This window comes from Protopterus annectens, chromosome 1.part0 (genome assembly GCF_019279795.1).
Source record: "Protopterus annectens isolate FY-2018-M chromosome 1.part0, PAN1.0, whole genome shotgun sequence".
Lineage (NCBI taxonomy): Eukaryota > Metazoa > Chordata > Ceratodontiformes > Protopteridae > Protopterus > Protopterus annectens.
Window position 1 is genome coordinate 783,943,450 of NC_056725.1, and position 27,935 is coordinate 783,971,384.

At 40.5% G+C, this 27,935-nt stretch overlaps 2 protein-coding genes across 3 annotated transcripts in view; one reads left to right on the forward strand and one right to left on the reverse strand.

The window, feature by feature from the left end:
- The window catches only part of MRPS12 (mitochondrial ribosomal protein S12), a 327,687-nt gene extending 301,933 nt beyond the window's left edge, over positions 1-25,754 (reverse strand). Inside the window, exon 1 of one of the 2 annotated variants that reach the window (XM_044063039.1) lies at positions 25,409-25,754. In XM_044063039.1, the coding sequence (XP_043918974.1) occupies positions 25,409-25,678 (270 nt within the window). In that variant the 5' untranslated portion in view covers positions 25,679-25,754. The remainder of the gene's footprint in view (positions 1-25,408) is intronic. The other variant, XM_044063045.1, reaches the window with a different exon arrangement.
- LOC122794544 (kelch-like protein 24) overlaps positions 25,665-27,935 on the forward strand; it is a 129,693-nt gene continuing 127,422 nt past the window's right edge. The window contains exon 1 of the mRNA XM_044063027.1: positions 25,665-25,791. The gene's annotated coding sequence lies outside the window, so the exon portion shown is untranslated. The remainder of the gene's footprint in view (positions 25,792-27,935) is intronic.

A 27,935-nucleotide genomic window follows, 5' to 3' on the forward strand; every position in this document is an offset into this window, starting at 1 on the left:
TGTGAAAGCGGCAAACGGGAAAATCTATAAGGAACCACCGTCTCATCCTCTATTGTTCACAGAGCCGCAAACAAATCAAACTGTTGGGTGTAGGGTAATTATATCGAAAGTTTGTCCAGTTAATTTGCTGGGAAGAGATTTGATGCATTTGTTTGGAATAGTGGCAATTCCCACACCTAAAGGCATTGAGGCGAAAAGGTTAGCGGATGGCTTGGTGGTACAGGGAGTACAAGACTTGTTTTACTGGTACAGCCAGGACTTTATTTCAAACGGTCCGGGGAGGGTTGATACAGATTTGATCAACCTAGCTTTAAGCAAATCTAGGAGCGGGTCACCGCAGGTTGCGGTGGACTTACATTGTACAATGTTCTATAGAAAGGCCCCTGGTCCGGATAAAGAATTTGAAAAAGAATAAGCACAAACGTGCAAGGATAATTTTGAATGATATGCTTTGGGATACGCAAGGTAATACAGTAGTGACCTGTACTTTGACCAAGGAAATGAGTTCTTTATATCGCTCAGGTTATAGCCCACATATTTCAATTACTAAAGCGGTGGGGACACATTGGGTAGATTTGGCGAAAAAGGTAACGAATTGGGACACAATGTCCGAAAGTCAGTTGAAGGATCAACAGATCCAGGTACAAAGATTAAATTGGGTGACTTGGGCACAACCGAGCGTGCACCTCAGGGATGACAAAACAGAAATGGCATGACAAATCCTCCTAACCCAAGAGGAAGATAGTGCGTTAAGTGCCTTACCTGCAGATTTATGGTCAAAAGGCAAAGGGGATGTAGGACTGATGAAAACAGCAGGTGAAGTTTGTATAACTCCAAAGTCAAGTTTTAGACCTCGTAAGCACCAATACCCGCTAAGTAAACAAGCAGAGGAAGGAATTAAGCCAGTTATTGAGCAGCTAAAACAGGTAGGAATTCTTGTTGAATGCCCAGATTTGCCCTGCAATTCTCCGTTGTTTCCTGTAAAGAAACCGGATGGATCATGGAGGTTGGTTCAGGATTTTCAAGCAGTTAATTCGGCTGTGATCCCAAGAGCACCGGTGGTCCAAGACCCCTACACATTACTTAATGATTTACTACCTCAGCACAGATATTTTTCTGTCATAGATATAAGCAATGCCTTTTTCTCCATACCACTACATAAGGAGAGTAGATTTTGGTTTGCATTCACTTATCAAGGTAAAAAAGATTAACCCTGTGGCAATCTGGTGTAGGTGGTTGTGAGAGTCCGACAATATTCGCACAAGAAATGGCTGTGAATTTAGCTCAGTTTGTTCCCCAGAGGGAAGCCAGGTATTGTTGTATGTAGATGACATTTTGTTGGCCTCACCCACGCAGGAAAGTTGTAGAAAGGATACTCTTGCCCTTCTTAGTTTTTTTAGCTGAGCAAGAACATAAGGTAAATAAAGAAAAGTTACAATTGTGGAAAGCACAAGTAAAGTACTTGGGTTATTTAATTTCACAAGCAGGTAGACAATTGGAGAACAAAAGAAAACAAGCAATTCTTGAGGCATCTATGCCCACAACTAAGCGGGAGATTATGTCCTTTTTAGGTGTGACTAATTTTTGTAGAAGTTGGATCCCTAACTATGCTGAGGAAGTACGGCCATTGACCGCACTAATCTATGACACTCCCATGACGGCTAAAAATGATATACAGTGGACAAATAAGGCAATACAGGCATTTATTAGAATTAGGCAATTGATAGCAGGATCCTCTATTTTTGGTTTTCCGAACTATTCTAAGCCGTTTATACAAATGGTTGATTGTAATGGAGGATATATGACTTCGGTTCTGGTACAAGTACATGGGGATAAACAGAGACCGATAGCTTTCTACTCCTCCAGATTAGATCCTGTTGCAAGGGCATTGCCGCATTGTGTTCAAGCTGTAGTGGCAGCTGCCATGGCAGTACAAGCCTCAGCATCATTAGTTTTGTTTCACCCATTACAACTGCGGGTTCCACATTTAGTAGCTACTATACTTTTGCAAGATAAGAACCTTTTTATCTCCTAGTCGACATTTGTCATGTATGACAGTGCTGCTGACACAGCCTCATATGACCATAGAAAGATGTACTACTCTTAATCCGGCAACACTTTTGCCGACTCCGGAAGAAGGTACTCCACACGTTTGTTTAGAGAGCATTCATGACAAAGTGCTTCCCCGACCAGATTTAACAGATATTCCGTTGGTAGATGCTGATCTCGTTTTGTTTGTAGATGGATCAGCAAAGAAGGACACTGTAGGAAAAACACTAGTAGGGTATGCAGTCACCACAGAAACTGAAGTTTGGGAGGCAAAAAGATTGTCAAACATTTATTCTGCACAAGCAGCTGAGTTGGTGGCTTTGACTCGAGCTTGTACCTTAGGGGAGGGTAAAAAAGTGACAGTTTATACAGATAGTCAATATGCTTTCTCTACTGTACATGTTTTTACTCAACAATGGAAGAATAGGGGAATGGTTACTGCGACAGGCAAACCAATAAATCACAGAGATTTAATTTTACAATTGTTAGATGCAGTGCAACTGCCACTTCAGATAGCGATATGTAAATGTTCCGCACATACCAACAAAAAAGATCCCGTCTCCAAGGGAAATGCACTTGCTGATATGGCTGCAAAAAAGGCAGCTCAAGAAAATGATTTGCTTTTGCATGACAATGATTTAGAGCCCGGACACCTCTTAGACTTAAGAGACACTAAAAGTAATGCAAACATAGACAACACAGAAGCAAAAATGTTGTTGGGTAAAATATGGTATCACTCAACAGAATGGGTTGTATAGGGCATCAGATGGCAAAATGGTATTACCCTCAAACCTTTTTAGGTATGCGGCATTGGTTAGCCATGGACCTGCCCATGTAGGAGTACAGACGAGGATTCAAATAGCGTCTAAGATGTTTTGGTGTAAGGGGTTTTCAACTTATGCAAAGCAATTCTGTTTATCTTGTTTATTAGGTGCAAAGTATCATGCTCAGGGGGGAGTTAAAAAGTCTCAGCAGGCATTCCCTACCCCTCCATATCCATTCCACACACTCTGTATGGACTTTATTGAATTGACACCCTCAGAGGGAAAAAGGTTCTGTTTAGTCATTATTGATGCTTTTTCTAAATGGGTAGAAGCTTTTCCAGTGAAGCACCCGAATGCACAATCAGTAGCAAAGCTTTTGACTACAGAAATAATTCCCCGATTTGGTTTACCAAGACGCATTTACAGTGATAATGGGTCTCATTTTGTTAACCAGATTGTTCAGAAGTTGGGTCAAGTGTTTCAAATTGATCTTAAATATCATTGTGCTTACCATCCGCAGTCAGCTGGACTGGTGGAAAGACACAATGGTGTCTTGAAGACTAAGCACCGCAAACTGATGGCAGAAACACATAGATCATGGACTGCGTGCCTTCCTTTGGCACTCCTGTATATGCGAATCTCACCCTCCAACAAAGGACTTACACCATTTGAACTTTTGTTTGGGAGACCATATTACGTCCCGCAGTGGCAAGGATTGTTGCCAGCGGAACGAGAGGGGGGTGAGGATCTAGCGGATTACATGAAGAAGCTGCTAAATGTCATATCTCTTGCAACCAATGACGCCTTTGCAGATTCCAGAAATGAAACCTTGTTAACCGTGGCACCCGGGGACTGGGTGTGGATCCGAATTGTGAAGAGAAAGAATTGGTCATCCCCCAGGTGGGAAGGCCCATACCAAGTACTTATCTCGACACCTACGGCTGTAAAGATCGCTGAGAGGACTTTGTGGATTCATATCACCCACTGTAAAAAACTCAAGACTCTTCCTTCTGCCATTGATATTGGTCAAACTCCACCGGACCTCTGAGTGCAAAGTCTGGCTACAAAGGGGGATTAGCCCAATAGGGGTTAGTTCTTCTCAAACCCAGTGAAGAAACCAACGGCGCGAGGTAGTCCTTAGGGAGGATGGCCATGTTCAACTGGTACTTGAACTGTTACATGATGATGATTTTGGTGGTGAACGTAAATATGTCCATAGGAGAAGGAACAGTTGAAAGAGAAAAAGGAATGGTGGTGCTGCAAGCGCAAACAGGTGTTACTACTGTGTTTAAGGTGAAACTTTGTGAAGGAATTTTGGACTTAATGGAAAAATGATAATTTCTTGACTTGTGCAATAGAGACTGTACGTCCTGGTCAAATGTTTGGTGGTCAACAAGGCTGAGCTTCAAGCTGATCTGACATAGACACCAAAATCTTAGCCTACCTCTTAAGGGAGTCATACCTGGAAAAAAACCCGAAACATCAGCAAGTGGCAGACAGTAGAAAAAATTAAATCTGGAAAGGGTTGACTGAGCAATTGTTATCTCTGAGAGGGATCACCCATTCTGTGCCCCAGTGCTGCCTTGGGTACAATGATCTACAGAGGTGTAGGCCTTAACCACCTGGCTGAGTGGCAGACTAGGTGACAATCGAAAAGGCCAACTTTCCATAGTAAGTATTTTTACATATTTGTAATCTTACAAAGAGTAGGTTTAAAAAACATTCTAGATGAATGCTGCATAAATGAAGAAATGTACCTGTAAGTGCAAATATGTATCTATGTAATCCAAAGGTATGAGTTGGCATAAACATCATAAACATATATGTAAACATAAATGCATCTGAATACAATACAGCACGTATATGTGCAAACATGGTTTTGTATATAAATATATAAGTAAATGTGCAAAAAAATTATTAAAGTGTAAATAAAAAGTATACACATATATACATACATTTATTTGTAAGTATCTGCATTTGCACATAAACAGAAAAGAACATATTTGCACTGCTTAATAATTTCACATAACTTAGATATTAGATTATTAATTATACTACAGTCAGACATCTTTGGAAAAAAAAAAAGACTTGGTTTATGTAGGCCAGAAATATTTATTAATATGATGAATGTATAAGACACTCGCTTCCTCCAAAATACTGAATGCATATACAGTAAGCTCTCAGTTAACCGGAACGCAAGCAACCACCAAAAAAAAAAAAAAAACACGAAGAAATACAGTACAAGTTTCATATGTTGCACTTTCTATTTTCCCACCGCAGAAACATACCTTACAGTTTTAGAGTTTTAAAAAGGAAGATAGGAATGAATTCACTCTCTCCCCAACCTGAGAACAAGTCAAACAAAACAAATAGACGCCTATCTGCAATAGTAACTCTCAAGCAACCAGAAACTACAGTTATCCAGCATCTACCAATCTCCATGGGTGCTGGTTAACTGAGAGTTTACTGTACAAGATAGAAGAAGTCAGTTAGCCACCACACTATGGGCAGAGTGGTGGTGGGGGATTAAAGTAGCAAGTGAATAACCAGGACAGAAGATGTTAAGAAATACACTGTTTGCTTACTTCTGTATACATTTCTGGTTAATCCCCTGGTTGTTGTTGTTGTGACTTTCAGCTTTTCCCGGTTAGGGGTCGCCACAGCAGAACTCCGGTCCACTAATGACTGGCAGTTGATTTTTACGTACCGAGTTGCTAGCCCTGATGCACAACCTTCAACGAAGGTACGCCCATTCATGCATGTTTCCACGCAGAAGACGCTCTGAGAGTCGAACCGGACAGCGTCTTACTGTGAGGCGAAAACGCTACCGCAGCACCACCACCGTGGATGCACCCATCTATAAAATATGTTTTGTTTACTGCAGATTGAAGTAGAAGGATGTCATAACATTCGCTCAAGTGTGTGTGTATGCATGTATGTGTGTGCATATATATATAAATATGTAAACATATATATATATATATATATATATATATATATATATATATACACATATATATAGCTGTATGACAAGAAGGCAAATGTTAATATATTACTTAAGCCTGCAATAAAGTATACAAGGCATAGTGGACAGCAGAAACTTTAAAACAAATGTATGCACGGCTGCAGAAAATGTTCACCCACCAAAAAGACAAGCTGCACACAGAAAAGAATTAGCAAGAAAATATTTTTCTGCATTTCAATTATTTTGCAAGTATAAATGCAGAAGTAATTCATACCGAAAAACAATAAAAGAAGTGCCCTCAGTATACAATTGCAGCACAATGTAAATCAGTCAGAAATTTCAGATGTATTACCATTTTTTATGTTATAACAGCACATCTTGTAAGTATTAGCAGACTATAAATTTATTTATTGACATTCGATTACTGGGAAAGTCTGACTGGTTAGAAGTCCACTTTCAGCAGAGGCCCGAGGAGAAAATCTCCAAATGTAAAAACCACCAGCATTTTATAGCAATGCACTGAATGTTTCCAGTACCACTTCTCAGTTTTTTTTTTCCATAATAAAGATATAATAAAAATAAGAAATCTCTGTTAAATGTAATGCAACAGTGCAATGTTTATGTGCCCATTCACTGCTATCACTTCTTGTCCATCTCACTGCCTTGCCTCTCTCTTTTCTCATTTCAGTTATGCATTACTTTGTTACTACAGTTTCAGAATCTCCAGGAGCAGCCCAACCACAATCCTGCCAGGTTGGGGAGTGTTCGACCTCTACATGTCCAAGGACATCCTTATAGAATCAGGGCAGTAGCAGTGGACGGGCAGGCACCCTGTCATGTGGCCTCTGGAAGCTTCACAGACAGTGGGCTTTGGAACTTGGTTAAGGATATAGTAGAGCAAGTAGTGGAGAGACTGCTTCAGCCAGTCCAGGAAGCTCTTTGGTGGGTTCAAGACTCGCTGCACCAGTCAGCGCCGGCCACTGTACCACCACAGGCCACCACCTCCTCAATATCTGTGCTTTCCAGTGCAATAACATCAGGCAAAAGGAAATATTTGCGGTCCTGTGGATCAGTCATTCTTCTAAACACATTTCCTCTTCACCTCCTTCCTTCCCTAATCCTGTTTCCAATACCCTCTAAACTACTTCCCAACCAAACTACCCTCTTACATAAAAATGAGGGAGGGTCTATCCCATGCCAAAAATAGAGTACCACTCCTCCTCCACCAGCACAGCCTTCTTATGTGTTCCTTATGTGTTTCCCTCCTTATGTTCCTCCTCTTTCAATCTCTCCCATCTTCCCTTTCCACTCTTTCAGAGACCTACAAGGTGTCTAAATAAGAATATTACTATACATAACACCAGTCGCATAGCCAGGGCAGGGAGGGAATGGGTGGGGAAGGAGTCAGGTGAGCAGAGCATTTGCTACGGTTGCCACCCGTCCCGTTGTCAGCGGGACACTCACGGGTTGAGGCCTCTCATCCCGCTTCCCGCAGTCACCAAGCATGGGACTTTTAAAAGTCCCGTTTTTCCCCCTTTAGCGATCGCGAAACGCTAATAATTTAATTGCCATGGAAAAGCCGAAAATACTTCCGGTTTCTCCACAGCAATGCGGCTACGTCACCACCTGGACCTGCAGTTAGAGGGATTCCCTGCTAGGTCCGGGTGGTAATGCAGCACAGTAATTGGCTGCAGGGGTTGGAGGGGGCGGGAACTTGCTCAGAAGAGCCCCATAAAGGTCGCAGCTGTAGAGCACTAAGCTCTATAGCAGCTGCGATTGAGATCTGATTATTCTATCTCCAGCCAGCCCAGCCAGCCAGGATTGAAGCCAGCCAGGAAAGAAGCCAGCAAGGGAGTCTGCCTGCCAGCCCAGCCAGCCAGGAAAGAAGCCAGCAAGGGAGCCTGCCTGCCAGCCCAGCCAGCCAGGAAAGAAGCCAGCAAGGGAATCTGCCTGCCAGCCAGCCCAGCCAGGCAGGAAAGAAGCCAGCAAGGGAGCCTACCTGCCAGCCAGCCAGGAAAGAAGCCAGCAAGGGAGCCTACCTGCCAGCCAGCCCAGCCAGCCAGGAAAGAAGCCAGCAAGGGAGCCAGCCAGCCCAGCCACTGCTTGAAAAAACATCTAGCCATTCTATCAGGAAGGAAGCAAGTTAGCCCAGCAATAACTGTGATAGCGGTAAGTAAATTGCATTTTGTGGCTTTAGTTATTTAAAATGGGAATAGTGTGCTTTATTTAAGTTTTTAATGTTTAGCGGTAGATGGGGATGTAGTATGCAGTATTTAAATCTGTGCAGTGGTTATTTTGAGACTTTTGAGTACTAGTTAACAATGGGAATATATTGTGGTTTAATTTTTTTTAATGTTTAGAGGTAGATGGTGGGTGCAGTACACAGTATTTAAATTTGTGCAGTGGTTATTTTGATATTTTTGAGTAGTAGTTTTTAAAGATATAAAACCTGAATGTATATAATTGTTATTATTCTTGGGGGTATGATTTGGAAGCATTACTTTTAAAAGGCTGAACTATGTATAGAAGTTGTTTGTTTCTGTTGGGGGCAGTGAAATATAAATTTTGTGTGACTCATTTCTATTGTCATAGCTTTTTCTGGGTATTGTCTGTTTGCGGATAGGAAATGTTCAAGCATAGTTTGCACTTTTTTGTATGGAAATGTGTGCAATTTAATGCTGTTTTCAGGAAGTTACGATATACTGTTTAGGTAATTTTTCCTGTTAGTTCCTGCAAGTCCATGTGTATGTGGTACAAGTCTACCTTTTGAGGGGGAATGTTAACACTTAGTGTAATTCATTTATTATTCTAGTAGGTACATGTTGCCAATTTGCCGAAGCTGTTTCAAGATTGTTTTCATTTATACTTGTAAATGTGTGCATTTAATTTATTATGCATTTTTAATAAGGTTAAAATGTACTGCTTTGCTTGTAATGTGAATATGGGTGTGTTGCTTTTACTTGGGCCTGTTTATTGCATTGCTGTGCTGGATTAATTGCTGTTTTGAGGTAAAAGGAGCCCATGGAGTCTGCTGTACATTGTAGTTTGTTACTTCTCTTGCAAGAAGTATTTTTAAAAGTTAAAATGTTTATGGACTTTTTTCCCCGTTTATTTTTTTTTTTTGTGGATGGATGCTCAGAAGTTAATGCAATGTATCTGAGATTGTGCTAAACCATGTCGTTGTTACAGGGTAGTTTGCGTTTATAAGTAGTGTGGAAAAATACTGAAGTCAACATATTTTGTATTCTGTATATAAAGGGTTAAGCAGAAAAATGTTCACTGCGTGCAAACTGAAATGTTCTGGAAAATGTTGATCACTGAGGAATGCAGAAGTTAATTTTAAACTGCTGATAAGAAAGTTAATGGTGCAAGAATAACTGTGGTACTGGCTGGTAAAAACAAGTAATCAAACTATCACTTCTAATGAATGTTCTGTGTGCTACGTGTATGTACGTGCAGGAGGGTCTATATAAGGAGAACTCAAAGTACAAGTAACCAGACTGCTGGCATACTACCATCATGTAGCAGGTCTCCATGCATGTAAAATAAAGCTGTTTTACTTGCTTACAAGAACTTGGTGTGATTCTTCCAGAATATGTTAGAAGAGTAAAATCTTTCGACAAGTAGCAAAGTTTATATTTTGTGTTTTAGTGATGTCTTCAACATACTTATTTACTGTTTTCATTATAGTCCGATTACGACCAGTGCTGCTGTTGGGCATGTTCATTAATAGATCATTGCGCTGTGTAAATTAGTGCCATACATTTCTTTTAACTGCTGTGGTCAAAAGCTAAAGCAGGTCTATGGTATCCACTGTGCATTCTCATTCATTTTAGTGTTTTTTGGTTCAGTGAATGTGGTTAACTTTGTTTGTCTTGAGGGGTGGGGTGAGGTGGGCATGTTCAGTGGTAAAAATAATGCATTTAATTTTCTACAAGCTGTATTAATGTTAGTTTTCAATGGCCAAAATGCCCCCTACATTACCTCATTTACTATTTGATCACTGAGGAATGCAGAAGTTAATTTTAAACTGCTGATAAGAAAGTTAATGGTGCAAGAATAACTGTGGTACTGGCTGGTAAAAACAAGTAATCAAACTATCACTTCTAATGAATGTTCTGTGTGCTACGTGTATGTACGTGCAGGAGGGTCTATATAAGGAGAACTCAAAGTACAAGTAACCAGACTGCTGGCATACTACCATCATGTAGCGGGTCTCCATGCATGTAAAATAAAGCTGTTTTACTTGCTTACAAGAACTTGGTGTGATTCTTCCAGAATATGTTAGAAGAGTAAAATCTTTCGATATAACTGGCGCCTACGTTAGGGCGGCCCCTGCACGGCGCGAATCGAACAAAGAGAGGCTGAAAACCTGCGCAGGTGGAGAAAGATCAGGCTCTCCTCGAACGAAAGACCTCCGACTGAAACAGGTCGAAATTAGAGGCCAGTCACTCTTTCCAGATTCAATCCGTGAGGTGGCAGCGAAACAGGGCGGAGGAATCACAAAGGTAAGCAAAACGCTATTTTTTGTTGTTTCTGATTGGAATTTTTGTCTAAATTTTAAGGGACTAGTCAAGGGAGAAATTTAATTTTCTCAAAGTATAAGGAGTATATGTGAATAAATTCCATATACAAGAGATCTCGGGAACAGGAATAGTTTCTCTTAAGAGAAATGGGAACAGGAACCAGTTGCGTCAAAGGTGACGACAATCTGAAGATGAAAAGTTTATGTTTGATTTACACCCAAAGAACGTAAAATATTTAGATAAATGAAAAAAAAGATCATGGGTTTAGTGGATGTTTAAATAAGTCAGAATGTCAAAATCTAGTAAGATTACTGTGCAAACAGGCAGGAAATAAGACAAGGAATCAAAAGAAGGTGGGGTTTCCCCAGGCACAGAAATGGCTGGAGGAAGCAAATAAGAGACATAGGGAACAAAATTTGAAAAAAGGGTGTGGTAATTCAAGTGAAAGAGATGTGTACTTTGTTAAAAAGGAAGATAATAAAACTTCCAAGTGTGCAGAACTAGAATAAAGACTCTCTTAGATAAAATAGAAGAACATTGGAAGCCCAAGGCAGATTGGACTTGCATTAATCAATGCGTTCAATCAGATGACGAAACCATAGACAATTATCTACATCGTCTCACACAATGTTTTGATGCTCATAGTGGGTTGAGCAAGGTAGAAAATCAGGAAAATGACTCGCCCTATGAACAGCAATTGAAAAATGCACTCCTAAAGGGCTGCCAGACAGCCATTGGTAACTTTATACAAAAACATATGATCACACACAGGACAGCTGCCTACAGCCCCTTATGGAGTATGCTAGACATGCTGAGAAATATCTGAAGGAAAAGAAAGATAAACAAGCCCAGACTTTTACAGTTAGTGAAGATGGAACTTTAATGTTAGTTCAGGGTTCCGCAAACCACGGAAGAGGGCGTGGCAGGGGAAGAGGACGAGGACGGGGAGGCGTAAGTCATTCTGAGGATTTCGAAGGTAGGCAAAAGAGGGGGGAATGTTTTAAGTGCGGTAAGAAGGGACATTTCGCCAGAGATTGCAGAGGACCGGAGAAACCGATGGTTGCTTCCGGTGGTACCGCATGACTATATGACGGTCAAAAAGACGTAGATGGAGAGTATGAGGAAGAAGAAGAAAGTGAGAATGGGGAAGTAGGTACAAGTGAAGACGATGGGTGGGGACAGGAAATGGCAGAAAATGAGGAATATCAAATGGTAAATCTAACAGCACTAGCATCAACTATGCAATTGGAATCCCAACCAGTGATCACATTGCAAGTTGAGGGCTGAGGCATAGAATTTCTTTGTGACTCAGGAGCTTCACGAACGTTAGTCAGAAGTACTGCCATATCATCCGATGTTACCTCAGATGAATATGTGCTTGTAAAAGCAGCAAATGGTCGTATTTACAAAGAGCCATTGTCCAAACCTCTGTGGTTTACCGACCCAGAGACGAACCAAACCATATGGTTCCGAGTAATAATTTCAAAAATCTGCCCAGTACATTTACTAGGAAGAGATTTAATGCAAGTGTTCGGCATAGCAGCCGTCCCAACCTCCACTGGGATGGTGGCAAGGAGAATTGAACCAAATAGTGCAATGCTATTAGAGGGGTAGGGAGATCTACATTACTGGTATAGTAATGATTTGATAGACAGGCCCCCAGAGTGTAGTGATGGATCTTACAAATTTGGCATTAAGCAAATACGGCATAACAAATCCGAAGGTGCCAGATCCATTACATTGCACAATGTATTACAGAAGATGTGCCGGACCTGATTTAGAATACAAAAAGAAATTTCTTAGTTTTAAAGTCACCAAACTAGTATTGCATAGCCTTTTTTGGGACACACTAGGTAATTCTGCAGTCACATGTAGCCTTACAAGGGATATGCAGCTGCTGTATAAGAATGAATTAACCACACATATTTCAGTCACAGAGGGTGAAGGAATGTCATGGTACCTCTTGGGTAAGAAAATAACTGAATGGGTAGGATGGACACCAGAACAGTTGGCAGGTAAAGGCGTTCAGGTTCAAAAACTTAACTGGGTTACACAAGCCAGACCGACCGTGCACCTCTGGGAAGACGAACCGATACAATCCCCTGGGACATTATGACTATGTCTCCTTACCCCCATGGAGGAATCTCAATTGCAGACAATTCCAAACTCATTATGGTCGCAGGGTCAGCACGATATCGGACTGATTAGAACGGCAGGACAGGTAAAGATTACACCCAAGTCAGAATTTAGACCTCATAAACGGCAGTATCCCTTGAGCAGAAAGGCAGAGGAGGGCATTTTACCAGTAATCACAGCACTTTTGAAAGCTGGAGTATTAATTCTGTGCACAGACTCACCGTGTAATATGCCCTTATTTCCAGTAAAAAAAAACGGATGGGACATGGAGGATGGTACAAGATTTACAGGCAATAAATGCCGCGGTGGTACCTCGGGCCCCCATAGTCCCGGATCCGTCTATTCTGCTGAACGATATCCTTCCTATGGATAACTACTTTTCTGTAATTGATATCAGTAATGCCTTTTTCTCTATTCCCTTGCAGGAAGATAGTAGATTTTGGTTTGCATTTACATTTATGGGTAAGCATTATACCTATACCAGGTTATCGCAGGGATACTGCAAAAGTCCGACCATCTTCTCACAAGAGATGTCCACCAATTTGGCTCAGTTCCAACCCGCCCAAGGGTGCCACCTACTGCTGTACGTGGATGATATCCTCCTGGCCGTGACTACGAAAGAACTCTGTAAGTCTGAGACTATTCGACTACTACACTTTCTGGCACACGAAGGACATAAGATGTCTAAGTTACAATTTTGTAAATTAGAAGTACGTTACCTGGGTTATACTATCTCTGGGAAGGGCAGGCGATTAGATGACAGTAGAAAGAATGCTATTTTACAAGCCCCCATGCCAACTACAAAAAAAAGAAATTATGTCCTTTTTAGGCATTACGAACTTCTGTCGTAGTTGGATTCCCAACTATGCCGAAGAAGTGCACCCACTATCAGACTTAATTTTTGCAATACCGATGGCGGCAAAAGATTTGCTGCACTGGACAGACAAGGCAGTACAGGCATTCACTAGAATCAAGCAACTGATAGCTGGGTCAGCAACATTGGGGTTTCCAGATTACAGTAAGACCTTTATACAGACTGTAGATTGCAAGCAGGGATTTATGACATCTGTTTTAATGCAAATGTATGGAGATAAGTTAAGACCATTGGCATTTTACTCTAGTAAATTAGACTCAGTAGCACGAGCATTACCACACTGTGTGCAAGCAGTAATTGCAGCCGCTTTGGCGGTACAAGCATCTGCCACATTGGTATTGTTCTATGATCTTACGTTAAAAGTCCCGCACTCTGTAGCAGTCATCCTTCTGCAGGACAAGTTAACATTTCTGTCACCTAGCAGACATTTATCTTGTATGACTACGCTGTTATCACAGCCACACATGACAATTGAGAGATGCACTACCTTAAATCCAGCGACATTGCTACCCGTTGCTGAAGACGGTATCCCGCATGTATGCTTAGATCTCATACATTCTAAAGTTCTACCAAGACCGGATCTTAAAGATCAACCCTTACTACATGCGGACTGGACACTGTTTGTAGATGGGTCAGCATGCAAAACAGAAACAGGCACCATGCAGGTAGGGTATGCAGTTACTACTGCAACTCAGATAATAGAGGCAAGACCACTCCCCGGGAACTTATCCGCTCAAGCAGTGGAACTGATTGCTGTGACAAGGGCATGTCTCCTTTCGGAGGACAGGAATGTCACTATCTATACGGATAGTCAATATGCCTTCTACGGTACATGTGTTTGCTCAGCAATGGAAAAATAGGGGATGGTTACAACCTCGGGAAAGACATCATGCACAAAGAACTAATCCTTGAATTACTACAAGCCGTCCAACGGCCACAGGGTTTGGCCATCTGTAAATGCGCTGCTCATACCCGTGCTAAGGACCCAGTATCACTTGGTAATGCCCTAGCAGACAAAGCAGCCAAAGAGGCAGCTATGTCCAGTACCTTTTCACTTGAAACCACACCTACAGAATTACAACCAACAGATAACTTTGATTTGCAAACCTTACAAGTCATGCAGGAACTTAGCACAGTACAGGAAAAACAACGCTGGACTAGGTATGGTGTTAGACAGAACAAGGGAATCTATGTGGGACCAGATAATAAATATGTTTTGCCTACTAATCTTTTTAGGTATGCAGCACTAGTTGTGCATGGCCCTTCCCATCTGGGCCCTGCAGCTATGGTTAGAATTATCCACCTTACCTTTTGGACCAAGGGTTTCATTGCATATGCAAAACATTTTTGTCTGTCCTGCATAGTATGTGCTAAATACCATGGGGGAGGGGTCAGAGTTGCCCCGGCATCATTTCCAACACCCCCCTATCCATTTCATACAATATGTATGGACTTCATCGAATTGACCCCAGCACAACTAAAGAAGTTTGTGTTAGTGATAGTAGATGCATTTACTAAGTGGGTTGAGGCCTTTCCAGTGACACATCCGGATGCTCAAACAGTGGCTAAAATTTTGGTCAATCACATCGTCCCACACTTTGGACTTCCTACACGCATCTACTCTGACAATGGCATGCATTTTGTCAATCAGATCATTCAGAAACTGTCTACAGTTTTCCAAATTGAATTGAAACACCATTGTGCCTACCACCCACAGTCAGCAGGGTTGGTGGAACGCCACAACGGCATTCTAAAAGGCAAGTTAAGAAAACTCATGGCCGAGACACATCAGTCTTGGATTACCTGTCTACCTCTAGCCCTCCTTTCCATGCAGACAACTCCCACCTCAAAAGGAGTCACCCCATTTGAGTTATTGTACGGGAGACCTTATTATGTCCCGCAGTGGCAAAACTTGTTGCCTGCGGAACGTGAGGGGGGTGAGGAGATAGCATGAGGAAAATGCTGACCAATACTAACAGCTGTTTAATGAATGATTGTTTTTCAGGTTCAAGAGACGACAAAATCACGGAAGTCATCGCAACTCCAATGGCAGTTCGGATTAAAGAAAGGTCCTCATGGATCCACCTAACGCATTGTAAAACATTTTAAGTTAGATAAAAAATTGAATTCCCCTGAGGAACAAACAGACAGCAGTAACCATGAAGGACAATAATGAGAATAAGAGAAAATGGTTCTATTGCAATATTTTATTGTTTATAACTATTGTGATTGTAATATTTTTGTTTTTTAATGAAGCTAGCCATTCAAAAAGAGACAAAACACACCAGCTGGCATCCAAACTTTAATACATATCAAGCGATTAAATATGCATATGCATCCTCAATGAATGTCTCAAATTGTTGGGTATGTACTGTAATACCTACTGTACATAGTGGCTTAATGTTAGGGACAGCCCCTCTGGGAACAAATGATACTTGGAATAATTTGTTGTTTGAAACCACAGAAGTACCACTGAGAGACAAGGTGGTGCTGCCTCTTCTGGGGCGCCAAAACGGAACAGTGCGTTTTCAAAAGATTGGAAAAGTTAAGGTGGGGCTGAGCCAATGTAATTTGACAATAGTTCATAATTGTACCCTAGAAGGGCAGTGTGAAACCAAGTTTGGAGCTATAAAAAAAGACATCAATGTAAATGATACTAGTTTTGTTGAAAAAATGCTGTATGTATATGGCCTGTTATTTAAGGGGCTAAAGCCAAATGGGAGTTATGAATTTGCAACCAATATCACCATAAAAACGAATGATTGTTATTTTATTTGTGGTAGGAAAGCATATAAATGGTTACCATATGGCTGGTCAGGAAGTTGTTTTTTGGGATATCTGATACCAGCTATCAGACACGCAAATGTATTACCTCAAAGTAAAATACGAAATGCACATTCTCTTAATAAACCTATTAATCCCGTAGGTAACATTGATGCATCATGGATTTATCACCATGACTTGGCACACGTCAGCAGCAAAGGACTCTCACATATGGACCTAGGCGATGATGTAATTGCTTGGGCTGGTATTTTGCCAGCGTATGGGACAGTAAAATCCATCTGGGAACTGAGAAAACTGTCAAAACTGTTAGAGACTCTGAGTAATGCGACATTTTCAGCGCTAGAATTGGTGACGGACGAATTAACGGCGATGAGAACAGTAGTGTTGCAGAACCGTATGGCGCTCGATTTCACCCTAGCGGCGAAAGGAGGTACTTGCGCTCTCATACACGAGGAGTGCTGCACGTTCGTTCCTGATAATGAGCATGCGATTCAGAGCCATATTGAAATAATTCAACAAGTTTCTGAACTGACTAAACCTGGTCCAAACCCCTTGACTGACTTTTTCCAAAACCTGTTTGTAAACTGGGGTTCTGTGTTGATGAACATTTTAATTGCTGTATGTGTTGGTGCAATCATATTTTTGCTGCTTGGCTGCTGTTGCATACCATGTATCAAAATGATAATATCGAAGGTTATCTCTGCCAATGCTACAAAAGCATATTTCTCTGATTATGAGAAGGTATACAACGTATCTGGGATTGTGTAAAATAAACAGTATACAAAATGTTGTAAGGGGGGGAAATGTGGAAAAATACTGAAGTCAACATATTTTGTATTCTGTATATAAAGGGTTAAGCAGAAAAATGTTCACTGCGTGCAAACTGAAATGTTCTGGAAAATGTTGATCACTGAGGAATGCAGAAGTTAATTTTAAACTGCTGATAAGAAAGTTAATGGTGCAAGAATAACTGTGGTACTGGCTGGTAAAAACAAGTAATCAAACTATCACTTCTAATGAATGTTCTGTGTGCTACGTGTATGTACGTGCAGGAGGGTCTATATAAGTACAAGTAACCAGACTGCTGGCATACTACCATCCACCAAAGACACTGAGATCATTCCCCAAGGCTACAATATAATCAGACTCGACCGTCCAAACCGCAAAGGTGGTGGAGTTGCAATTCTTTTTAAAAATCATCTGAATATAACTACCCTTCCTGCCTCTCCATCCCAAGATAGCAAGTTAGAAGCAATCATTACAAAACTCCAGTTGAATTCCAAAAAATCCCTTTATATTATCTGTATGTACCTCCCACCTGGTGACAATATACCAATCCTGGAAGATTATCTTAGTTGGATAACTACTACATATCCCCAAGAAACTGTTATACTAGGTGACCTGAACATAGACTGGAATAACATTAATACTGAAAATCCTTCTTCTCATATCAACCTACACGGCTTCATCCAAACCATCACCTCTACTACTAGGCTAAACAAACATAGTAATAGAGAAAGCATTTTAGACTGGATACTTATAAATAGAAGTAAAGATAACTACAAATCAGGAACCTTGCCAGATGATATCAGTGACCACTCTTTAACATTCATAATTAGGGAAAAAGCCGATTGTGTAAACCCACCCACTACAAGAAAAATACGCACCATCAAACATTTTAATCCCGATCTATTTCAGGCTGAACTTAGTGCATGCAACTGGAATCCCTTAAAACACTTCCTCTTGAAAATGCAATATTATACTTCAACAAAATCTTTTATCCATTCTTGACTTACATGCTCCTGAACGCATCATTAGAATGAAATCTAATACTGCCCCTGGCTCTCCCATGACACCAAAAACTTATTCTCACCAGAAATAAAGTCTGGGCCTCATGGAGATCCCATAGAAATAACCAAGATCTCCTAAACTTCCGCCAGCTCAGAAATCTAACAAAAAAGTCAATAATATCTGACAAAAAGAAATTTTACTTTGAACTGCAACAAACCCATGTCAATAATTCTAAACTTTTCTGGTCTTCTGTCAATAGACTTCTCTCCCCAGGTACTTCTAAAACACCTTCCCCTATTAATGCTGACCCTAATACCCCTCAGCAAACTGCAGATGCTTTCAACTCTTTCTTCACTGAAACTATCCAAGCTCTAGCTAAACAACTAAATGCCAACAACTTAGACCCACCAAATAACCTAAGAAACTCTACCTCTAAATTCTCTCTACAACCTGTCTCCACATCTTACATATATAGACTCCTGCACAAACTAAAACCCTCTACCCCTCTGCTGACAAACTCCCACACTCTTTCTACAAAAAGCTGCTAAGGTTATCGCTTATCCTATATCTATCCTCATAAATAGGACAATCAAAGAAGGAAACATCCCAGATATCTGGAAAGTCTCTCATATTATCCCACTTCATAAAGGTGGAAACTCCTTAGAATACTCTAACTATAGACCTATTGCTCTCCTCTCACCTTTAGCCAAGATCATGGAGAAATGTATACACCATCAACTTGTACAACATCTCTCTTCACAACATAATAGCAAACTCTCAACATGGTTTTAGACCACATCATAGTACTACTACTGCCCTGCTTTCCTTTGTAGACACTATTAATCAAAACCGTAATAATAACCTACTCTCTTCTGCCCTCTTCATTGACCTCTCCAAAGCATTCGACATGGTCAACCACTCCTTATTAATTAATACTCTTGAATCCCTATCTTTTGATATTCCAGCCATTAAATGGTTTAATTCCTATCTTACAAATAGAAAACAAGCTGTTCTTTGGGACAACCATATTTCATCACTCTTGCCTGTTTCTATCGGAGTTCCACAAGGCTCAATTCTTGGCCCACTTCTCTTTTCTCTCTTCATTAATGATCTTCATACTATAATCCCTCAAGCAACCTGCATTCAATATGCTGATGATTCTACACTCATCTGCACTGCATCCTCCACCCCAGAGCTTATCTCTCTTACTCAAAATGTCTTCAATACCATAGAAACATGGTTCTCCAGCAGATTCCTCTTATTAAATGCTAAAAAAACTAAACTGCTCCTTTTCACACCCACTTCTAGGACATCCCCCCTTAAACTTCTCTATCTACTCCAACAGTGCCACTGTCATTTCACCTGACTCTACCACTAAATTGCTAGGTATTACCATTGATAATAATCTCTCTTTCAACCAACACATAAACAACTCCATAAAACAAGTCAACAGAAAAATAGGATCCTTATATCGAATCAGACCGTTCCTTACTCCATCTACCAGAACTAGGATTGCTCACTCCCATCTTATTTCTACTCTTCTTTATGCTTCACCTATCTTCACCAACCTCAAGAAGAACAACCTAAACAAACTAACTACCTGCTACAATAACATTGCCCGCTCGCTACAGGTAACACCTTCAGAACTCATCACTGTGTTAACTTGAAGCAACTAGGCTGGCTAGAGTATCAGAACTATCTTGCAATCCACCAACTTACCATTGCCCACAAGATACTGTACCAACCAAACAACACCCCTATACTCTCTCAACTCATAATCCCCTATAATAATCTCAACTCTCTCCGCTCATCTACAAAGTTACTGTCTAGTTCCATAAAATCAAACAACACTGCTGGTGACTCCTTTTACCAATTCTGTAGGTTCAAAATGGAATTCGTTACCTAGCGACATAACAAAGATTACATCACTACCTCTCTTCAAACAAAATATTAAACTCCACTTCCAAAATCACTGGCTCTGCTCCTGTAGCAAACCAGATTAACCTGATTCCCAATACTTTAACTTTACTATAACTACCTCTTCTCTGACTCTACTTCTCCACTAGGCATTCTTCCCTTCCTCTCACACTGTCTACTAACTTGCTTCATTGCCTATTACTGTCCTAACTTAATACTTTTAATAATATAACTCCCTTTTATTTATTTTATTCTTTTCCCTTATTCTTTACACTCTTTTCTTTACCTACTCTCCTGTATCCATACCTTCATGTATCTCTGTCTTTCTGTATAAAATTTAACATCTTTTCCCTAGTCTGTAACTGTGACAGGAAGTAATTAATTCATGCACCTTTAATCTTAAGACATATAGCTTCTTATTTTCTTGTAAATATGTATGATAGAAATTAATACTTGTAGTAACAATCTTAAATTGTTCAATTTGTTATTAATGTTTCATTAACATGCATACTAATATTTTTTGTCTCTATGTACTAATTTTTGTGGAGCTTTTCTCCCCGGGCCTCTACTGAAAATGGAATTTTCTCCAGCTAGACTAGCCCGGTTAACAAATGTAAAATAAAAAAAATAAATAAAATGTAGCAGGTCTCCATGCATGTAAAATAAAGCTGTTTTACTTGCTTACAAGAACTTGGTGTGATTCTTCCAGAATATGTTAGAAGAGTAAAATCTTTCGACAAGTAGCAAAGTTTATATTTTGTGTTTTAGTGATGTCTTCAACATACTTATTTACTGTTTTCATTATAGTCCAATTACGACCAGTGCTGCTGTTGGGCATGTTCATTAATAGATCATTGCGCTGTGTAAATTAGTGCCATACATTTCTTTTAACTGCTGTGGTCAAAAGCTAAAGCAGGTCTATGGTATCCACTGTGCATTCTCATTCATTTTAGTGTTTTTTGGTTCAGTGAATGTGGTTAACTTTGTTTGTCTTGAGGGGTGGGGTGAGGTGGGCATGTTCAGTGGTAAAAATAATGCATTTAATTTTCTACAAGCTGTATTAATGTTAGTTTTCAATGGCCAAAATGCCCCCTACATTACCTCATTTACTATTTGACCTTTTTCAAACTGTTTGTGAACTCTTTTTTGCACCATTCCTCAGTTATTTTGCATGCCAATGTTTTTCAAGCCAGTTCTTTCGCATGCCAATGTTTTTTGAGCCAGTTCTTTCTTGTGGCTATGTTTTTCGAGTCAGTTCTTTCGTTTGCCAATGTTTTTCGAGCCAGTTTTTTCGTGTGCCAATGTTTTTCAAACCAGTTCTTTCGCATGCCAATGTTTTTCAAGCCAGTTCTTTCACATGCCAATGTTTTTCAAGCCAGTTCTTTCACATGCCAATGTTTTTCAAGCCAGTTCTTTCACATGCCAATGTTTTTAAAACCAGTTCTTTCACATGCCAATGTTTTTCAAGCCAGTTCTTTCACATGCCAATGTTTTTAAAACCAGTTCTTTCGCATGCCAATGTTTTTCAAGCCAGTTCTTTCACATGCCAATGTTTTTAAAACCAGTTCTTTCACATGCCAATGTTTTTCAAGCCAGTTCTTTCACATGCCAATGTTTTTCAAACCAGTTCTTTCACATGCCAATGTTTTTCAAGCCAGTTCTTTCGCATGCCAATGTTTTTCGAGCCAGTTCTTTCGTGTGCCAATATTGTTCGATCCAGTTTTTTGTGCCAATTAAGCAAGTTCATTTGTACTGTGCAGCAGTATGTTACTGAATCCTACTAACACAGTGTTGGTAAATATGCTGCATATCAGGTAAGTATAGATTCAAGCATGAAGAGAGCAGCAGTTTCATCACAGTCAACCAGCAGCAAGAGAATGTGCAAGTGGCAGGACATTTGGAAAACAGAATTTGACTGGATCGAGAGAGGCACTGATGTCAAAGCATTCTGCAGGTACTGCAAGAGAGAATTTCTAGTGACCCACGGTGGAAGAAATGATGTCGCACGACATGAGGCAACTGAACAACATAAGACTGCCATTCTTCAAGCTAAATCCACTCACCTGATGACAAAGTGGGCAAGGAACGCAAACCTTGAGGGACCAGAACTTAAATTCATTGCAGCAGAAGCCTCTGAGGTTTTCCATGCTGTTAAGCACAATATTTCGTATAACAGCTTGGACTGTGCAGTAAAGTTGGCCAGCCAGTTGTACAGTGACTCAAACACTGCAAAGAAACTATCTTGTGGCAGAACCAAGGCTGAAGCCATAGTCGAAAATGTTTTGGGACCACACTTATTGGAATGCCTCCTGCATGACCTTCAAAAACCAGGTACTTCATTTGCAATTTCATCAGATGCTTCCAACAAGGGGAACGTAAAATTATTTCCCCTTGTTGTGAGGTATTTTTCTAAAGAAGAAGGGGTGGTGAATGGCCTTTTGGACTTCTATGAAGACCCTGATGAATCGGCACAGGCTATTTCACAGCAAATTTCCAACATTATGGAAAGGCACTCCTTGCCCTGGAACCATATTTCAGCTTATGGGGCTGATAATGCCAATGTGAACTATGGGAAGAAATCTGATGTGTATACCAGATTAAAAGAAAAGTGCCCATCACTCCAGAAGGCTAACTGTGTTGCCCATATCATTCACAATGCAGCCAAAAAAGCTGCAGCACAACTACCATACGATGTGGAAGCATTTGTAATGAGACTTTTCAGCCACTTCTCAGGTTCGGCCACAAGGACCAGAGACTTGAAAGACTTCTTTGAGTTTTGTGGCATGGAATTTGAGAGTCTGTTAAGACATGTGCCAACAAGGTGGCTGTCACTACTCCCAGCCATTGAAAGAGTAGTGAAAAATCTCCCAGTGCTCCAGTCCTATTTCCTCTCTCAGGGAGAAGAGGAGACCCCCCGGCAGATAATGGCAGTACTTTTCAGCTAATGAGCATGGTGAGAATGAATTGCCTACGCTGCACCAGTACTATTTGCACTTTCTCTGTGCTGTTCTTGTTGATTTTAATGAACATATAAGTACATTAGAAAAATCAACACTTACTGCCATGGAAAATTTTTGTGTAATGGTCTCTCTGAAGCAAAAACTGCAGGCAAGAGCTGAAGGTGCCTTCTTTGGAGGGAAACTTAGGGCACTTATGAGCACATTAAACAGCACTTCTGCTAATAAACTGAAAAGAGACTTCATTGTGTTCTTGGAGACAGCAGTGAAATACCTGGAGCAGTGGTTTGATTATACTGAAAGCAACTACTTGTTTACACTATCTAAATTCTCTCTAAATGAGCCCTTTGCCTTCAGTGACTTGCTTAATGTGACCACTGCCCTGAGTCTGCAGGATGTAGATGAAGATTATCTTTTTAGGGACTACTTGACAATTAGGCCCTCTCTCGAACAGTTATGTAACACAAGCTTGACCCCAGGAGAGAAGTGGCTGAAGCTTTTCAAAGAAGGGCCTGAACTGACTACACTCTATCCGGTAATTGCTAGGGTTTTATCTATACCGCCCTCAAACGCATTTGCAGAAAGAGTTTTTTCATTGGTGAAATGTAAATGGACAGATGTGCGAAACCGATGTAGTGTGGATTGTTAAAAGCTGAACTAATGAGTGTAAATTACCGGATGAAATGTTGTGACTTTTACTCAAATATTGTTTCAAATCGGGCCCTTCTTCAAGCCATAAAATCAAATTCAAAATACACTTTAAAAAAAAAGTGATTTATTGTACTAGTGTGCAGTATAAAGTACTAGGGTGCAGTTTGTAATTTTATTTATTGTACTAGTGTGCAGTATAAAGTACTAGGGTGCAGTTTGTAATTTTGTGTTTCTTTGTTTAGCATTAATTTGCTAGGGTGCATATGTAGTACTAGGGTATGTAGTTTTGTGTTTTTTCTTTGCTTTACCTTTAATTGACAATAAGTCTTAATTTTATACTTGGCTTGTATGTGGTATGTAGATTTTTTAAGTTTTCTTTCTGAATAGCAATGGTTGGTTTATGAATTTTACTTTTTAAAATAAAGTGTCTGTTTAATGATTAGTGTGTTTTTTATTCATTTAAAGTTTATTTATTGTTACAACTGATTAGTGTGTGTTTGCAGTAATAGTTCACTTCATTTAAATGGTTTGAGTTTTCAGTATGCTGTAATGTCATAATGTTGCATCCATAGCTAATACTGCATCTCCTTTAACAACTCTGGTAATGCCGTGGTGGGGTGTGGCCAGTGTCATGTTGGCCACACCTCTACCCTGTTGACCACACCCCCATGTCCCACTTTGCCCTTGTTAAAAGGTGGCAACCCTGGCATTTGCTCACCTGGTTGGTGTGCCACCACTTCTAATGGTTTTGTTTTTGTTTTGTTTTTGTTTTGTTTTTTTTTTTTTTTGAGCTGGGGCAGAAGAGATACACGTTCTTAGTTTTGCAGAAATCTTTTTTTTTTCCTCTTCCTTTGAGTGGGTGGGGGCGAGAGCTTGTGGAACCTACTTCAGACGAGCTTGTGCACAGCTACATTCGTTCATAATACCCGAAAAATTTGGAATTATACAAGCACTTATATTTTCACGTCATACTTTACAAATACTCAACGATTAACGTCAGCAAATTTATGCCAATACCTTGTAATAACTGGATTTTCATATAGGCTATCAGGCGTGCTAGCACTCGTTGCAAATAACCATTAGGCAACTGCAAACATCGGGACTATGAAAACTACTCATTCAACTATAAAGGTGCTCATTGGGGTACTCTTCGCACTAAAAATGATACTTTTAATTAAGTGTACTGAAACAAAACACATGGTCCATTTTTCCTTTGCCTTCTATGTATCTTCTTCTTTCGGCTTTTCCTGGTTAGGGGTCGCCACAGCGGATTACAAGTCCGCTCATGATTGGCAGTGGAGTTTTACGGTGTCGACTTGCCAGCCCGGCGCCCAACCTTCCACAGAACACACACACACCCCTAGGGCCAATTTTAGAGTGTCCAATCCACCTACAGCATGTCTTTGGGGTGACACAGGAGACATAGTAGTCTAGGAAGGGATCAAGAAGGCCATCCGACTTCTGTACACACCTTTCAATGATCTTATTAGGATTTGTATCCACTTAATGCTATTGCGGTATTCAGTCTCAAATTTATACGGCGTGCACTTCTGCAGTTAAATAGATCGAAAGCATGCATCTTTAACAACCACAGATTACAGTAAATACTAAGTAGGTAGAAAGAAATGACTCAACAACAATACAGGTCGTTTACTAGTCTAGTCATTTGCAGTGAATGTCAAAAGCCAAAGGCTCCCACACATGCTGCACACTGTATGTCAACAAATCGCCTCCAATGAGAAAACAGTATTTCTGACCCAGGCAGGTGTAATACACGCACTTAAGGTAACCTTGCAGAAGCAGCTACTTAACACTGTAGCAGCATAGTTTAAATATGTAAAAAAATATTCACGAATGACAATCGCATCCTCGGATAATAGTCTTTCACAAAACATTCACCATGCCAGTGCCATGGCTGCAATAAGTCACACTGGTCTAGCAATTAATACCAGCAACTAGTACAGGGTTCATTCTTAACCTTGCTAAATACTTACAATGTCATAAACATCTTCCTGTATCAATTCCCCTTTGCGGTTTTCGATATTTCGCACGACTTCACCTGGATGCCTGCAAATCGATGACATATCTAGCTGAGGTCGTGAACTATACCCCTCCTTTACATGTTCGTATAAACGGCTGCGGCTGCTACAAGCTCGCCATTTGACTGTAACATTTACTAATCCTTTATGAAAAGTGAAAAACCGTAGTAACCCATAACTGGCTCTTTGACACCACCGGGACGTGCATACAATGGGCGCAGCCATTTTGGCTGGGCTTTAAAAAATGACGATAGAACCCAACCTCTACGATTCCAAATGTCAAAACTACACATGCAAGGCAACTGATAATGACGTCGCAATGAGAGAAGTCGTCTAAGGTAAATAAACACTGGAAAGTTGTAGTTACGGTAACGAATTAGTTGTTTGTTTTGCAGGTTACGTTTTTTTTTTTTTTGCGGACTTGCATTGACTGTATACAAGTTGTGTTCCAGTTACAGTTTTACCAGGAAGTACTATTTGATTGCAGACTTTATTGTAACAGTTTGAGTAAGAGGGTATTTACAAAGTTTAGTTTAACTAAAATTGTTTTACGAAGTGCAAAATAATCATCTACATTTTCGTTTGTGTAATTGCTTTTTAGGTACGTCTTTGTTAGATGGTTGGAATATCTCTGGAGCCAAAACATTGAAAATAATAACAGTGCTGCTGCTCACACTAGTAACAAACTGTCAGCAGCGAGAGAGGCTGTTGTACAGTAACATGCTCTGTGTTTGAGAGATTGCCATGAGAATATTAGTTACACTGCCAGTGTTCCAGTTAAACGGCGAGCTTATAGCAGCCGCAGCAGTTTTTACGGACGTATCCATGGGAATGTTCCAAACAGGCTTCTTGCACACAAACAGAAAACAGTATGCATCACTATGTGGCCTGTTTTCAAGCACAGGCTTTACAGCATAGCTCAACCATTCAGGAACATTTTTAAAATATCAGCGATCTTAGCTTTTCACATTGAAAGATTAAGACAATGTGACTTTATAGACATTTTCTGAAATAAAAGAAGTCTATAGATCTAACTACCATCATTATTTATTAAGTGCAATTCATCACCTTTTCTCCAAAAGTCACCAATTTTTGGAGGGATTAACTGGGACTGAGCTAAAATTTGAGTCAAACTCAGGGACGTCCCTGAAAAATCAGGGAGAGTTGAAAGGTATGCTTTACAGAAATGAGAAGTAGGTGTTTTCATGTTAAAACTTATCCAGCACTTTATGCTGCATGTCTTTCGAGTAACATAACATTCCATCATCATCATCATCTTTCGGCTTTTCCCGTTAGTGGTCGCCACAGCGGATCATCTCTTTCCATTTCTTCCTATCCTCTGCATCTTGCTCTGTAACACCAACCGCCTGCATGTCCTCTCTCACGACGTCCATAAACCTTATCTTAGGCCTTCCTCTTTTCCTCTTACCTGGCAGCTCCATCCTTAGCATCTTTTTCCCTATATACCCATCATCCTTCCTCAGCATATGTCCAAACCAATGCAATCTCGTCTCTCTTGCTTTGTCTCCAAACTGTCCAACATGAGCTGACCCTCTAATATACTGATTCCTAATCTTATCCATCCTAGTCACACCAAGTGCAAATCTTAACATCTTTAACTCTGCCACATCCAGCTCTGACTCCTGCCTTTTTGTCAATGCCACTGTCTCCAACTCAATAACATAGCTGGTCTCACTACCATCTTGTAGACCTTCCCTTTCACTCTTACTGGTATCCGTCTGTCACAAATCACTCCTGACACTCTTCTCCACCCATTTCACCCTGCCTGTACTCTCTTCTTCACCTCTCTTCTACATTCACCATTACTCTGAACTGTTGATCCCAAATACTTAAACTCATCCACCTTTACCAACTCTAATTCCTGCATCGTCATCATTCCTCTACCCTCCCTCTCATTTACACGCATATATTCTGTCTTAACCCTGCTGACCTTTATTCCTCTGCTCTCTAGAGCATATCTCCACCTCTCCAGAGTCTCCTCAACCTGATTCCTACTCTCACTACAGATCACAATGTCATCTGCAAACATCATAGTCCACGGGACCTCTTGTCTGATTTCATCTGTCAACCTGTCCATCACCACTGCAAGTAAGAAAGGACTCAGAGCTGATCCTTGATGTAATCCCACCTCCACTTTAAATGGATCTGTCACTCCCACTGCAGTCCTCACCACTGTCACACTACCCTCGTACATATCCTGTACCACTCTTACATACTTCTCTGCCACTCCTGACTTCCTCATACAGTACCACAACTCTTCTCTAAGCACCCTGTCATATGCTTTCTCCAAGTCTACAAAGACACAATGCAACTCCTTCTGACCTTCTCTGTATTTCTCCAATAACACTCTTAGAGCAAACATTGCATCTGTTGTGCTCTTTCCTGGCTCATCACCTCCCTTCTTAACCTAGCTTCTGCTACTCTTTCCCATAATTTCAAGCTGTGACTGATCAATTTTATC